At 41.1% G+C, this 15731-nt stretch overlaps 1 protein-coding gene across 1 annotated transcript in view; it reads right to left on the reverse strand.

Annotated features, from left to right (window-relative positions):
- IMPG2 (interphotoreceptor matrix proteoglycan 2) overlaps positions 1-15247 on the reverse strand; it is a 53101-nt gene extending 37854 nt beyond the window's left edge. The window contains exons 1-3 of the mRNA XM_053935986.1: positions 15175-15247; positions 13534-13794; positions 2507-2673 (exon numbers count right to left, since the gene is read on the reverse strand). Coding sequence (XP_053791961.1) covers positions 2507-2673; positions 13534-13794; positions 15175-15247 — 501 coding nt within the window. The remainder of the gene's footprint in view (positions 1-2506; positions 2674-13533; positions 13795-15174) is intronic.
- Between the last annotated feature and the right edge of the window lie 484 nt (positions 15248-15731).

Here is a 15731-nt window from a genome sequence, read left to right on the forward strand (position 1 = left end):
CTTAACATTCTCACGGCTGCTTTAAAAAGGTTTTACACTCTGACAAGAATTTTGTGCACAAGCACATATGAGAAAGGTAAGTCAGTACTAGAGCAATTAAATCCACTCTCTGACCCATGCATTTTAAAATACCATTGGATCTTTTGACAGTGACTGATTGGGGGATAGGGTGCTCTTGCCTTCAGTCTTTGGTTCAAAGTCAAATTGAGTTCAGCTTCTTATTCAAAAAAAGACAACTGACTGATTTGTGACATTTGGGGGAGCACAGAGGTGACAGCATTTGGTCCCTCTTGTCACAGACTAGTCCACCATCAAATCAGCTCATGAACTATAATGAACAGTTTCCACGTGTTCCCCAGAGATGTGGGCAGGGCCTTCTTAGTTCCCATGGCAACACTAAAAAAAAAACACTACTAACTCTAGCTAAGTACCGATATTGAAATGCTAATTAGCTAATTGCTCTGTTTGTTTTCTCTAAACTACCTGGAGATAACTGGCATCCCACCTCTCCACGCTGCCATTCTGGGACTAATATGCAAATAAAAACCCCTTAGGATCATGGGAGTATTTTTAGGAGATAAAAAGGACTATAAATCAAAAACTGAACACAGTAGAGGAGTCTAGACAAATGCCCTAGCTGAGGAAGAGGGAAGCACATCCCCTGATTGACTTTTACCCATCACCATCACCTAAGAAAGAATAGACTAGATTAGGCTTTGAGAAGCAGGGATACAGAGAGAGAGCCCTGGTGCTGCCACCATGGAAGGAGTGGGGACAACTGTTGTTCTGGACTTCAGCAACAGACTCTGCACGCCACGCCTCCTCACCCTCTGACCACCGGTGTGCCACAAGGAAAGAAGAAGGGACAGCTGCTGCTCTGGACTTCAGTGACAGACTCTGCATGCCTCCTTCCTTTTGGCCACCTGGGAAAGCTACAACCGTGGGGGCGAGCTCCATGTCGAGCCCCCTGCCCAGCTGATCTTTTTAATAAAGAGCTGAACATTAATAAAAGCATTAGCCCTGTTTATTTCATGAACCATCACCTTTTACCACTTGTGCTGAAAGAAAATAGAAGAATGAAGAGACTTTTCCAGATTATGGCATTGCTGAAGGGAATATATCCATCTACAGGAGAAAGGAAACCTTCTGAAAAGATCAAACCCAGAGCACTTTATCTGACTCCACTGAAAGCCTGCAGAGCCATACCCAAAAAGGGAGAGCAGCAGTGGGAAGTTAGATACATCATCCTGTTTCCAAGAGTATTCTTGGTTTGTTTTAATAAACTCCCACTTTAGATCATCTCACTGCAAAAATTGAACACAAAACAGTTACATGCACTGTGTGCATGAAAAAATATCACATTAATTTTATTTCTCTCTATCTTTTTGCAAAGACTTCCAAGGGCAACAGCATCATCAGACTTCACAGAAGCAAACTTTGGCTCGCATCACCTGGGAAGACTACCATGCAGGCTCATGGTAAAAAAAACCCTTCTCTCCATTATCCACATCAGTTTCCATATTCACATTCCTTAGTGCACATTCGTCGCACAGAAGTCCAGCAAAAAAGCAGGAGGGGAAGAAATCAGCACATCCACACTGACTGAACATTACTGTTTCTATGGGGTTAGACATTTAAGACTTACAAGCTTCATAAAAGTACTACTCCATTAGCCTGCAAAAGTAATCTTAAAGAAGATCCATAAGCCACCACACATTTTAAGAAGCCTTTTATCCAGAGAAATTAAGATATCTACTGTATCTTAGATGAATACAAACTTAGGCACTTTATTTTAAAATTCACCAACTCCTGAAATTACATCTTTGTATTTCATTTGAGACAGGGTTTTTTAGTTTGATTTGATATTTCTTTTATTTTCTCTAAGCTAAAATAAATTTGAATCAACAGAAAATACACAAAGATATTCAGCATTTTTTATTGACGTGTTTTACACTCGTACACTGATTTTAACCTGCAGCTTTCCATGGCGAGTAACCTAATGTTATTTATTGCCTTCATAGGACACCAAAGTTTTTATATTTATAACTACACTCATTTCAGTCAGGCAGCAATGCACAGACATCACAGACCTGTAGAACAACCAAAAGGCAATTATGCCATAGGGTTTGGTAGCACCAAAACTACTGCTTGGAACTTCCTGCTCCCAAGTGCCATTTGTGCTGAAGGCACTTCAATGTGCAGCTTAGAGCACGGAGGCTGCTACACACCCCAGGGGAAAAGGCACCACAGCCTGGCTCATGAGGTGGGTCTGAACACCATCTACTTGTCAGGAACACATCATTGTTGCTTTTCTCTGCATTGGATCACCCACAACTTTATTTTGGAACTGATCTCAGAACTACAGATCCCAGAGCTGGTACACCCACACCTGCCTGTCTTGAGGGCTCTGTCCATCACTGCCAAATGCCATATGCCAAAGGTGCATGTTGCAGTGGGACACGATGCCCTTGCCCATGAGAACTCTCCTAGCAGCTGCTGCACCCACCTTCACGATCAGGCTCCGGTGCTCCTCAGACTGACTGAAGTTGGTGCCCATTTCAAAGATGCTCATCATGCCTTCCTCACACAGGCTCATCCAGGTGTTATATTCTTCCCGCTCTGGCAGTCTGTCCCAGAATGTCTTGAAGACCTCCCAGACTGTTTCCTGGCACACTGAAGGCACAAGAAAGGTCTGGTGTTAATACAACAGAAGTGCTTCTGTGGCACAAGCAGCCAGGCTATTATTGTCCCAACATTGTAAGCTTGTCAGGACATTAACATATAGAAAACAGCAACCTAACATCTACATTAAATTAAGGAAAGCATTGAAGTAACTGAAATGAAGATATGGTGGCTCATCCGCACTTATATTACCTCTTTCCCTGAACAACAGTATTTCCACTGAGTGAAACTGCCATTTGATCAATGAATTGAATTTTTAGAAAACCTAGAATACCAAAATACTATGGCAAATGTCCTCATAGGAAGTAGAGGTGGAGGTTAAGTTGTAAGAAAGATGTGGCACTGATCAAAGTCTAGTAAGCTCACTCAGCAACAATTCCTTCAGATTCATCTTTACACAGAATTTAAATTACATTTCAGGAATTGCAACTGCATTCATAATTCAAAAAACAAGGCAGGATGATGAAAAAAGAATATGCTTGCGGCATGGGTTTTTCCTCTCCCTGGCTGCACGCGGCTCTTGGGAGCCCGGCTGTGGCGTAGCTTCCACGTGCTGCCGGGGTTTGCTGCCGCGGGTTCCCGGACACGGCTCCGTGTCTCGGGCGCGTGGGCTGGCCAGCCTCTGTTGCCGTGCGCTAGGGACCCGGCAAAGAGGAAGGAATTTGTCCATTTACTCCGTGCTTGGCAGGAACGGTTTATTGGTCACGTGGCGCGGTTCGATGGAAAGACGCGACCGCTCCCGGCACTCACATGGGAGAAAATGGCGTCTGACTGCCGGCGGGATAGGGCTTTATGGAGGGGCGGGGCGAGAGGATCCACAGCCTGCCGCCCAATAGGGGCGGCTGCCGTGGCGGTGACGCCAGCAACAGCGACCAACCACAGAACCCCGCAGGGGCGGGCACCGAGCCAGAGCGGGCTGAGCAGGACCGTGTGGCTCGGGGCGGCCAGCACGGGGCTTCCCGGGGCCGGACGGCAGGGTGGTTACAGGAGCGGCACAGGGGTAAGGTCCGGCAACAGGCAACATGGGGGCAGAAACCGCGGGGGGGAACAACGCGGGGGAAACGCGGGATTACAGAACTTGACTTATTTTAACATAAATTAAAAACCCTCATCTAAACCCAAACTCCGGGATGCAACATATGCTACTAAATAAGTCAAGCTCTAACTGTGCTGTACATGTTCACTGAGAAAGAACTGGACAGTTCTGAACAGTCAGCCTGAGAATTAAGGCATATACTACACTGCCTACTTTAATCTCCCAACCTTGCATATGCTCTTTTTGCCAGTCAGAGCAGTTGGTCACATGATGCTCAAGCAAGAACAACTCTGTGACCCAGGATAACTCAAAGAGAGAAAGATTTATAGGATTTTCATTATATCCTGGAAAAGAGCAACATTAAAAGGTGAACTCTCAAAATCATTTGTACCAAATGCCATCCTGGAGGAGTGGCAGACAAACCTGCTTTTTGGCCTTAATCTGATTTCACTTATTAGACATTTTAGCGGAGAAATGCTTTGCATTCTGGGACAGTCTTGACACTACAAGCAAACCCTTACAGGAGACTAAATATCTCCAGAAATCCATTTTCTTCAATCAGCTTTAAAATTAGCTCTGGGCTGCCAAACCCAGTACCTTGCTGTTATTTGTTCCCTATGCTTTGTTTTCCAAATTCCAAAGTTGTTGAAATGTACCTATGTAAAACTTAACACATAGATCACATATGGAAACATTTTTATTCAACCAAAAGATGGACATTTTTCTTAAACGCAAAGGCCTTACAAACAGCAACCTTAAGGAACTGTTTCCTATGCAACGCCACCCTTAAAGCTGAGCTGACTCTGGCGCACTGGATGGCACCATGCAGAAAAAGTTCTTTTCTTCACCCTCAATTTCAGTTTATAAGAGCAGCTGAGACCATTTCTTTGTTGTGGAACACTACAGACACAAAGACATTTCTTATTTCCATGGCACACTCCCAGGTTTATGACATGGAGATTAGCATTGTTGCTCATATGGTATGCAGGACCAGAGAACAATAAAGTCCCCAAACTCTGCATTATTAACTGTCAGTAGTATATTACTATTCTAGCACCCCTTTAGCATCTAGGCAGTTAACTTTATCTGTAAAACACACTAGTTTGGAAAGTATTGTCCATGTTTCCAATCAGTGTATGCATCTCTATTAATCAGAAACAAATAGCCAAATTGACAAACATCCATGTACCATCTCATGTTGCCCCCTCGAGTTTCACTTGCAAACCCTTTGAAGCAGAGACATTTCCATCTGACCTCTGCACAAACCTCGGGCAATGAAGCCATAATCCTGCTCTGGGATTCCTGGTTCCTGCTAGAGTTGTAACAAGCTTCCTGAAGCAAAATAACGTCCATAATATTCTCTCTACCATCCCACTTGTAAGAGCTAGGCATCCAGGAAAAGACTGAAGTCTAGTTTCAAATCCAGAAGCCTACACTAAGGAATATCACTTGCTCACATTTCTTTTGATGGTACTTGTATCCTACATACCTTTCACTCCACGTGCCACATTGTGGAGCACCAATCCTACAATGAGATTACTCGCTGTGGCTGGGGTAAGTCCTCAGCAGACTCTCAGTAACAACTGAAGCCATAGCAATAGCCTGCAAATACATTGCAGGGACACTGTCTAATCCTAGAGTTTTCAAATACCAACAGGCAAAGGACTGGCTTTCCAGTTGCAAGTAATTGAAGATAATTTTCCTTAATGCTCTTAAACTAGTTTAAAATAAATGTGATGAGACAGTTTCTTGACTGAATACAAGCTGCTCCCGTATAAACAGTTGTTCCAATCGGCTCCCAATAGATTAAGGATTTTCTGTGTGTCCTTTCATTTGGAATTAGACACCCCACTGAATTCCAGTAGCAAAGGCTTTGGGCCATCTGTGGGCTCCAAGCCCATTAATTAGACCTAAGCTGTCAATGCGGCCATGTATTCTGCAAAAGGAGATGTGGGTAAGGAGTCGTAACTTGTCCTCTCCAGCCTCTCCTGTCTAGCTGTTTCCACTGAGGTGAGCAACAAGTTGGACAACGTAGTGCAAATTCCTTCTATATTCTCTTCCATCCACACAGTCAGCGTGTTAGTTCTGACACACAGGGAGGGATTAAAAACTCCAAGCAAACATATACCACAACTGCCATTTAAACACTTCTATTAGCCTTGTCCAGGAAACCACACCTTGGTGAGCTGCTCACTAGCACAATCACTCTGCACCACCTTGTTGACACACAGTCCATCTTGTCACTGTCTTGTTTATTCCAACTGGCCAGTTTGTAAAGCAGGGGATTGCTTTGCAGGATAACAAATCCAGGCTGTTAAGAGCTCAACACAAGAACCATCTTCAGATGTGTTTACCCATAAGGTGCTCAAGAGTAAATTAATGGATTGGCTAAGAAAGACTGAAACAAAATTGTTCTCTTTCTTTCTCATAAATATTTTCATTGCTTTACAGTTAGAAGAGTTGCCATTTCACACAGAGAGAGAAAACAACACAATTTATTCCGCATGGTTCAAATCACACACATGAAAAGAAAGAGACAAGCACAATTCTATCTTCCACCTCTCCTTCAGGAACATCAAAAAGGGAGACAGTTCTCATCTGGACTTGACATGGCCACCCAGGGAACTGAAAAGACACCAGCCTCACAGTGCATTTAAGTTGGCTAAAAAGATTGACCTTCTTTTAACTTGAAGGTGTAGCCCACCCTGTGATGGGTTTTCAGCTATCTGTAGGTGAGAGAGGTTTTTCAAAGTTTCTCAAATTCTGGAGAACTCCCATAAAGAAAAACACGTTTTTCATTAACCAGATTTTAAGCATTCTGAGACTGTAGACAAAAGTTGGAGGCACAAAACCAAAGTTAAACAGGACTTGACTGGAAGCTTCAGGTAATAACTATAACTTACTGTTTCAAATAATTCACTTTCTTTTCTGTCCTTCCAGAAACTTGCAGTGTCTGTGTCAAATACATTACCTAGATATGCTGACAATAAATGAAACAACTTTTGACTAAGATTTAAAATAGCAACTCCTTCACACCTAAACAGAAAATGAAACAAAATGAGAGTCAAGGGAACCAAAGGTTGACCACTGAGCTTTTCAAGTAGAAATGCTACTCTGAATTTTAAATCTAAAACATTTAAAGGAGATAGAGAATGGGGGGGGGGGGGGGGAACTGCTGCATGAGAGCTTATAATAAATTGTCATGAGCCCAATTATTCAGTTATGATTAAAGCTGCAAGGCAGGTTTTGCATAATGATCTTTCCAGGATTTAGTTTTCGAAGACTAGATACAAAACTCTTTAAAAACAGCAAAGCAGACAGTCCTGCCAGCATGAGGAAGAACTGCTGAGCAGACCTAGCAGCACTGCCACTGCCACCTGAAGAGCAGCTCAGCCCTCGGGCCAAGTGCGAAGAGCTGCTCTTCATGCCTGGATCTCACACCAAACTTTCACTAGCCTGCTACAGAGGCACAGATATATGGGACAGCATTAACCACACCAGACCCTGGAGGAGACAGGATTTGTGGTGAGGCCTCTAATCCCCAGCAAGCAATACTGATTAAAAGCATCATAAAATCGAGATCAATCTTTTAAGGCAGTGAGCGAAGAGTCTTGAAGCTACATGTGAATGGGAAGGTAAGCTCCCCTGGAAAATTGTTTCCTTCATTCCATGGCTGCAGTAATAAATAACTTGTATTCTTAAGTTAGTTGACCTCGCAGCTACCTTGCAATTTTCCTCCAAAGAATTCAAATGTTAAAAAAAGAATGAAGACTTATGAGAAGAGAAGCTCCCTGCTACAAGTGCTATGATCAGGTCCAGCTGACTACAGGAAAAGGAATAGTTATGCTGAAGACATGTAACTGATTGGCACAATAAACCAGAATTCAAACCAAGAATGCAAATAACACAGCTTGGCTGCAGTTTGTCTCCAAAGTATATTTTGCATGCATATACTACATTTTCCAGGTACTCCATCCCGAAAGCCTCACAAGTTAGAAGTCACTTAACTTATCACTGAGAATCATCTTCATCATCATCTTCATGAAAGGGGATAGGAAAAAATTAAAAGATGGGCACATTTGGTCCATGCCCTTATTCAAGCTTTACTAAGCCAATTGTCACAGGTACTTGAAGTAAGCAATGTCTTAACCTTTAAAGGCCATATCGGGTTTCCAAGGTTGCTTCAGAAAGCCAGACATGTCATAAGAAAATTCCAATGGGAACTGTCTATCAGCATATCTGCTTCAAAAGCAGAAAAGCCCAGCCCTTGGGAGGTTATCTACTTCAAATGTAGTGTCTATGCTCAAGTAATACTCAAAACTAATAGCAAATATCCTGAAAAGCTTAAGAAAATTGTGTTTCAATTCAAAAAATTCCTCATAGGCAGACACAAGCTCTTTTCAGTCCTATAATCTGCAGAAATTAGTGAAAACAAAATTATTTGAAGCTTCCTTTCCCAAAGGCATCATCACTGTTTTCAAAACCTCGAGCTAAGATTTATGATGTGATTAGATGACCTTTCTCTTGCTTTGAAATTCTCCAGTCCAGCTGCCCCTCATGCACCTGGGTAGGATACAGCATCCTTGTGGCTCAAGCTGTACCACTGGGGATGCATTTATCTCTCAAATGAGAGACAATTAGCCTATTACACTCAGTCTGTGCTCAGGGATTTCTGAGGTTAACAGAAGGAGCACCACATGACAGCACTGAGCACCCTGGAGGGGGTAGGGTGGCTTTCGGGCCATTTGTGTAAGTGGGCAGTGCTGGAGCTTAATCCCAATCAAATCTCATTAGTGCTTCTTAGGAGTTGAATCATCTGTGGTAACTAGGAGCACTGAATCAGGCTGAATATTCTATTTTGAGGCAATGTGAGGCCAACTCCTCGTCCTCTCTAACAATTTCTGCACAACTGAACAGATGAATTGCAGAGGGGCTTGATAAAGACAACTGTCACAGGGACAGACACTTCCTAAGAGGTCATTGCTGCAAAGGCTTTGTTAGCATTTGTTAAACAAATTAATACACACATGCAGAGAAATCACTCATCTATTGCTGGAATGCTGCTGTGTATGGCCTGTAACACAGCAACCCTTAAATGATATATAACACAAACAAGGGGTTTAAATTGAGAAAATAATTGAATGCAAATTAGCTAATTCACATGAAGGATTTTTGATTTGAACACTCATTACTAAACTCTAGCACATAAATTATTCTCACCAATAATATTTCAGTAAAAACTAACAAGTGTCCTCCATTGAAAAAGTTTCTTGGAAACATATGCTGGTATCTAAAAATTCAAATGTAGAGGGAGACAGACCTTCTACAAATAAACTTCAGAAATGTATTGCTGAGTATGAGGTACATGTAATATGTGCCAGGGGTGTGGAAGAAACAGGGAAAAGGGCTCACTCAGACAGATTATTTATTTAATGTATGCTTTTTATCCAGGTAATTTTCATGACTTTTGGCTCTTTGCTTTCATCATTATTAGCAAGATCTGAATAATTTGTAACATTGTGATTTCAGTATCAAATTGAAACTTTACTCTTGACTATGTTCATGTGCAGAAAATGACACCATTATTTCTAATACTTCAGTAAACAGATTTGAAGGGACTGAAGAAAGGGGGAAATGAACAGGCATAGTGCTATATCTAATCTAGGGATTACATTCATGCATAGAATTTAATTCCTGAGAAACAGGAATTCTGTCCAAAGTTCAAAAATATCTCTTCAGCTACAGCTCACTGCAGTATCATCTATTTCTTTGTTTGGTCAGTATCTTTAAAAGCTAATCCTTAGATGTTCAACTTTATCTGAAGCTCTGGCTGACAAGAACAGTTCTGGCAGAGAGACTATCTGACCTACTCATGTGAAAAGAAGATCAGTGCTCACAAAAAAAAAAAAAAAGTACTTACAACATACACTGAATAGTTTAAGACAGAGGGTCACAAGAGGAAAAAATTGTAAAGAGAATTTAAGAAAGTTAGCCACCAGAGTAATTACATCTCAAAGGTGGCAAAGAAGCATATTACCCTGAGCCATGGTGACAAAATCCAGCAGCCCAATTAAGAGGCATGAGGTAGCATGGCTTGTACTGCTTACCCAACTTGTAATCCTTATATTGTTTTTGTTTTACATGCTAATTCAACTTCTAAGTCTACTACAATCCTCTACCAACAGCTTACCCAACAGAGAATGGACAAATTCACAGAACTGTGCACATAAGGTGACTGGTCACAAAAGACTTGGTCTGAGTGGGCGTGGCTGTTTTTCCTGTAATAAACTTTATCTATTGCTCAGGCTACCATTTCCCTGTCAGCAGTAAAGAACATCATATCAGACACTAACATGTACAGCCCTCTCACTGTCTGAAATCCCACTATGGGATTTCTACAACATTTTTTTTGTAGAATCTCTAGCTGCCATCAGACACACTTTGTGTTTGTCACAACAGTCTAGCAATGAATCACTATTACATTTACATGACTCTTCCATCAGCAACCATAATGTTACACCATTTAAAAGGACATCAGTCAAAAACACTCTGAGACCCAGCCTATAGGCCTACAGTACAAATCTGTAAACATCGATCACTGATTTCCATCCCCACATTCCAAAAAACGAAATACAAAGTCAGCCAACAGCAGCAACCTCTGTACACAGCTACAAGAGAGACAGGGAAGTACAGAGACAATCATAACCCAGGATTCATCTCAAAAGAGTGATAATAGCATCATCTGCTACTGCAAAACTCTGTTCTGATTGTAGGAATAAAGAAGCACTTTAGAAATTTGTCTTCTAGACTTCAGGTGTAGAAAAACAAGTACAACCCCCCCCCACCCCGTTCCAGGCTGATGCTTGTGAATATCATAGTAATAAAATGATCACCAATAATCATACCATTACTTAGACTTTCATATGTTGAAGGGTGATACTGCTATTTTAGAAAATACCAATTTTTCTCCAGATCCCTGTATTTTGTTGCACTTTGATTTTTTTTAATGGTTTATTATGTATTTATCATATTCTTTATCTTGTATCTTTTTAAGGCTCAAAAAATCCAGATGTCAGGAAAAAAAAAAGCTGTACACTGTAAAGCCTACAGCAATATGACAGAAGCAGTTCCTTAAAGCCCATGACAGGAATGTTCATCTGCCAGTCTCTGATACTTAGCGAGGCTTTTGCCAGCTAGCAAAAGTAAATAAAGCTATAGGAGCTACAGACAGATAATTACATTCCACCTGTCTCCTTCTAAGGTAGACACAGCTAGAACAATCTGGATAATCAGCATGTGCAAACCTTTTCTTATTTTCTAACATGCTCTTGCATCACAATACAATCTGCCTTTCCTTCCAATGTAGTGGCATGGTATTGCTGGCAGTACAGCAAAACCAAGGAAAGAAGAGACTGTATTAGAACCATCCTTTCCAGAGAAAGTATATATTTATATTGAAGTATTTTCTTACTTCAATATATACAGAATAAAAAAAAAATCTAAAAATACACACTCAGATTGAAAAATCAATAGATTCTGTGTACATTTATATTTATTCCCTTCTGGGGTCAGTTGTTTTCCTAGTCACTCATAGTAGCTGTGGTCAGTTCATCATCACAGTCTCTGCCACTACTTCGTCCCCTTCAGGGGGAGGACTCGTCACACTCTTCCTCTGCTCCAGTGTGAAGCCTCTCCCATGGGAAACAGTTCTTTGCTAACTTCTTCAATATCAGTCCTTTCCACAGTCTGCAGTTCTTCACAGGCTGCTCCAGCATGGGTTCCTTCCATGGGCTGCAAGTCCTTCAGGAACAGATTCCCATGGGGTCACAAGTCCTGCCAGCAAACCTGCTCCAGTGCAGGCTCCTCTCTCCATGGGGCCACAGGTCCTGCCAAAAGCCTGCTCCAGTGTGGGCTTCCCATGGGGTCCCAGCCTCCTATGGGCATCCACCTGCTCTGGCATGAGGTCCTGCACGGGCTGCAGGTGGATCTCTGCAGTTCCATTGACCACCATGGTCTGCACCACAGGCTGCAGGGGAACTCCTGCTCTGGCACCTGCAGCACCTCCTCCTCCTTCACTCACTTTGGTGTCTGCAAAGCTGTTTCTCTCTCATATTTTCACTCTTTTTCAACTGCAATTGCTGATGTGCAACTTTTTCCTTCTCAAATATTTTACCCCAGAGATGTACCACTGTTCCTGATGGGATTGGCCTTGACCAGCAGAGCCAGTTGTCCTTGGCTCTGTTGGTATAAGGGAAGCTTCTGGCAGCCACCCTTGTAGCCCCCTGCTACCAAAATTTTGCCACACAAACCTAGTGCACATGCACTCTCATGACCTCAGATGCCTACTCAGGACATCATTAGATGCCACCCAACACTTCTGGAGCAGCAATTGCTGCTAACAGAATGAAGATGACAAGTTGCTTGAACCAGACCCTGTGTGACTTGCTGCTAATTAGTCACCTCTACTATTTTCAGAGGTCTTTTTCAGAAGTTTTAACTTAAAAGCACTAATGGTAATCATGGACTCTCTGCTCAAGAAAACATTGTGGATTGTGAATGCTGTTAAATCCAGTAAGGAAACAGATGGACTAGGTGGATTTTTGGTTCAGCCTAGGATTATTAAGACCTAAATATACTTTTGCAACCTAATTTACAGATTTCTTTCTTCTTTATTATCACTCACACTGTTGCTTAGCTGGTATTGCCCTAATGTACCCCTACCACAGACAACTGAGAGGTGACTGCAGTTAAAGCCCATGGTATGCATGGATCCATTTGGAACAAAGAACAGTTGAGTCCTCCTGGGTGGAAATAAGAAACTGGCAAAACCTGTCAAACCACCAGCATCATCATCAGTGTCAACATCCCTTGCAAGCTGGGCACAATTCATATTTGAATGAGGCTGTAAAACCCCATATAATTCCACTTTGTTCTCCAAATACATTGTTTATGTTTACTTTCATGCGAACACTAAGCAACTCCTGGTTGTCAGTGGTTTTCATTTGTCTAGTAAAGAAACTGTCACCAGTAACAGTTTCTCTATAGAGAAAAACATGAGTCTCTGAACACCCTTCCTTCTTCTCTGACAGCAGCTCTGTCATTTTGCCAGTTTTGTACAGACATGTTAAAATGTCTGACAAATTGTTTGAACGCTACAACATGAAGAGCAGAAAGTGCTGCATGACTGTGATGCCCCATTCCAATGCAGTCAGACAGAAGGGCTTGAAATACGTCATGTTACTGTAATATTTCTTCAAGTGAAAGAATATGTTAGTGGGAATATTGCAGCTCTTCAGAGAAAGCTCTGCCACACCAACTTCCACATATTAAAAGAAAGGCTGCTTGTCTGTTATACTACAGCCTGACACACAGAGACTGTATGTACACTTTGTACAACCAGCCATAGCCAAAAGTCACATGGCTGAAGTGCCAATGTCTCAGACTTGACTTTTCTGACTGGCCCCTCAATGAATTCTGCTGGCACTTTAAGAACACTAAATAAACCAAACAAATTCTATTATTTAGCTACTCTGTACATAACACCTATTTTTCTTAGCATTCAAATTGTTCTGAGAAAGAATTATTTTAGTAAACAATGCGGTTTCTGGGAGCAAGAGTTCTTATGATATATGGGTGTAGACAGAGAGTGGTGGGGTTTCAGCCCAGAACAGCTCTCATAAGCAAGATTATCACAGAAAATAAGTTTCACCAGTAATAATGTATTTCCTATGGCCTGCTATTTATTATGTTTAAGAGCTTGAACTATTTTTTAATAAGTGAATGTCCTTTATCAATTACCCATGAGATGTACTTACCTCTGAGCCTGAAGTACTTCAGATGGTTGTAAATAGCCTGCTCAACAGATTCATCAGGGCAGATCTTAACTCCACTGGGAAACAGAATGGACCGCTTCCTTCGTAACTTCAAATGCCTGTGGAACTGCTCAGCATCCAGGATGCCATTAGGCTTTTTCAACCCAGGAGTCAGAGAAGGGTTTGCCAACTGCCAGTCACTGAGCTGAGGGGCTGGTGAAACATCTTTAGCCTGTCCTCCTCCTGCAGCTGAATAAGCTTCTGCTGTGAAATTAAAACCACACAAATTTCTCAGATGAGATAATGATGCAATCATCACTATCTTCATGCCTCTTCTGTGGTCTCTGAAGGAGATTGCTGTGCTTTTTTCTGTTAATAGAACCTGTCTCTGAACCTGTCTCTGATGTTATAAACAACCTTAAGCTCTTTACAATATCCCATCAGATCATAACATAGGCTCTAGCCCTTTGAATTCTAATGCCTCATGTTTAACTTTCCATCTGCCATTAGGCTTAAATCAACGGGACTATATTTGTGAACAAACATGTATTTGGAAGCTTTCAGGGCTTTTCAGAAGTAAAATAAATATTTGAGAAATAATCCTATTCCATACTTTCTTTCCATAACAGATTTTTATACCTTGTAAAAAGAAAGCTGCGTGAATTGACAGTTAGCCTTCCATCACTGAGACAGGTCTCTACTCTACTAGAGCAGGGGGAGGGGAGGAAGAGGAATAAAAGGGCTCATCAGATTTATTTTGGGGGGTTTTAGGTGGTGGTTTTTTGGGGTTTTTTTTGTTTGTTTGTTTGTTTGGTTTTTTTTGTTTTGTTTTTTGGTGTTTTTCATTTTCAATTCCCTCTTATGTTAGCTGTTCCACTTCATTCCAGAGGAAGCTTAAGGAAACAGCCGAGGTAAGAACATGTATATTGAGATTTAGTCTGACAGTCTAATTTTCCATCCTTTAAAGTCAGCTGATCTGAAATAATTTAATTCAACTTCTTTCACTTTTTCCCTGGAAAACATACCTGAAAAACAATCACAACCAATCATTTATTAGAGAAAAAATAGTAATAACTCCATGGCATTTGTCATTCAATAGATTATGAGTTCATTCTGCAACTTCATAGTCAATAGATCTTTGAGTTTTATGACTGAAAGATGAAAGGCACGGTTATTTTGATAGTGTATTAAAAACCAGCTCTGTTGCAGAAGATCACCAGATGGTATAGCAGGAGCAGAAAGAACATCGAAAAAGGTCTCTAAGACAAACCCCCAATCTTTACCCAAACTGATACATGTTCAGTGCCCATATGCAGAAGACAGAACCTTACTTTTTAATATTTAATAAAAAAATAATAAAGGAAAATGAAAACTAAAAAAAAAAAAACACCAGCATTTAACATCTCAAAGTTGAAAAAATTGCCTCCTATAGCTACTTCTACATGCAAGACAAATGTGCAGTTATACCACCTGGAAATCAGTCTAAGTATTCCATATTTACACTGCTATCACAGCACAGATGTGACCAAAGATTTCTCTGTATTAGACCCCTTTGTTACAATTAAATCAGAGAGCTATTTCTAATTCTATACACTGTCATAGTTAAATTTGTAACCAAGAACATAAGAAAGATGTCTGCATTACCTGCAATCATTTGAAGATCTGTGTTAATCATTCCCAGAAGGCAAAGAAAGATTTTCCACACGAAGCCAAACATGCTTATTTGTGTAATAATAATAAAAAAATATATAAAAGCAAAAAATCGGAATCCCTTTTAGCAGAAGAGCTGTTGTCTTTACTGTAGCCTTGAACCAACCAAGAGCATTACACTTCTTGAAAATGTCTTGATGTTACATATTATCTTTGGAGAAAGCATTAGGTAAAAAAAGTCAACCAATACATCCTGGCTCTGCTCTTTTCAGACAATATTCTGCTTTAGTGAAGAAGCAAGAAAAGCTGATCGAAGTAGACTCCTTGGAGCTAGCAGATGGACTGACACAATTTTTAAATTTTAATCTGGCCAGCTAAGCTCTTTACCAGGGCTTGTCATACCATTAACAGACAGTCCAAACAAGGACAGCACCTTTCACATTTAATTAACCATGCTTTTTCATTGGCCTTTCAATTTCTGCTCTTTTTAAAAATCCTGCCGGCCACAAAACATCAGGGGGAGCACACTAATCTCCAGTAGAAAGTCTTGT

This window comes from Vidua chalybeata, chromosome 2, assembly GCF_026979565.1.
Source record: "Vidua chalybeata isolate OUT-0048 chromosome 2, bVidCha1 merged haplotype, whole genome shotgun sequence".
In the NCBI taxonomy this organism is placed as follows: domain Eukaryota; kingdom Metazoa; phylum Chordata; class Aves; order Passeriformes; family Viduidae; genus Vidua; species Vidua chalybeata.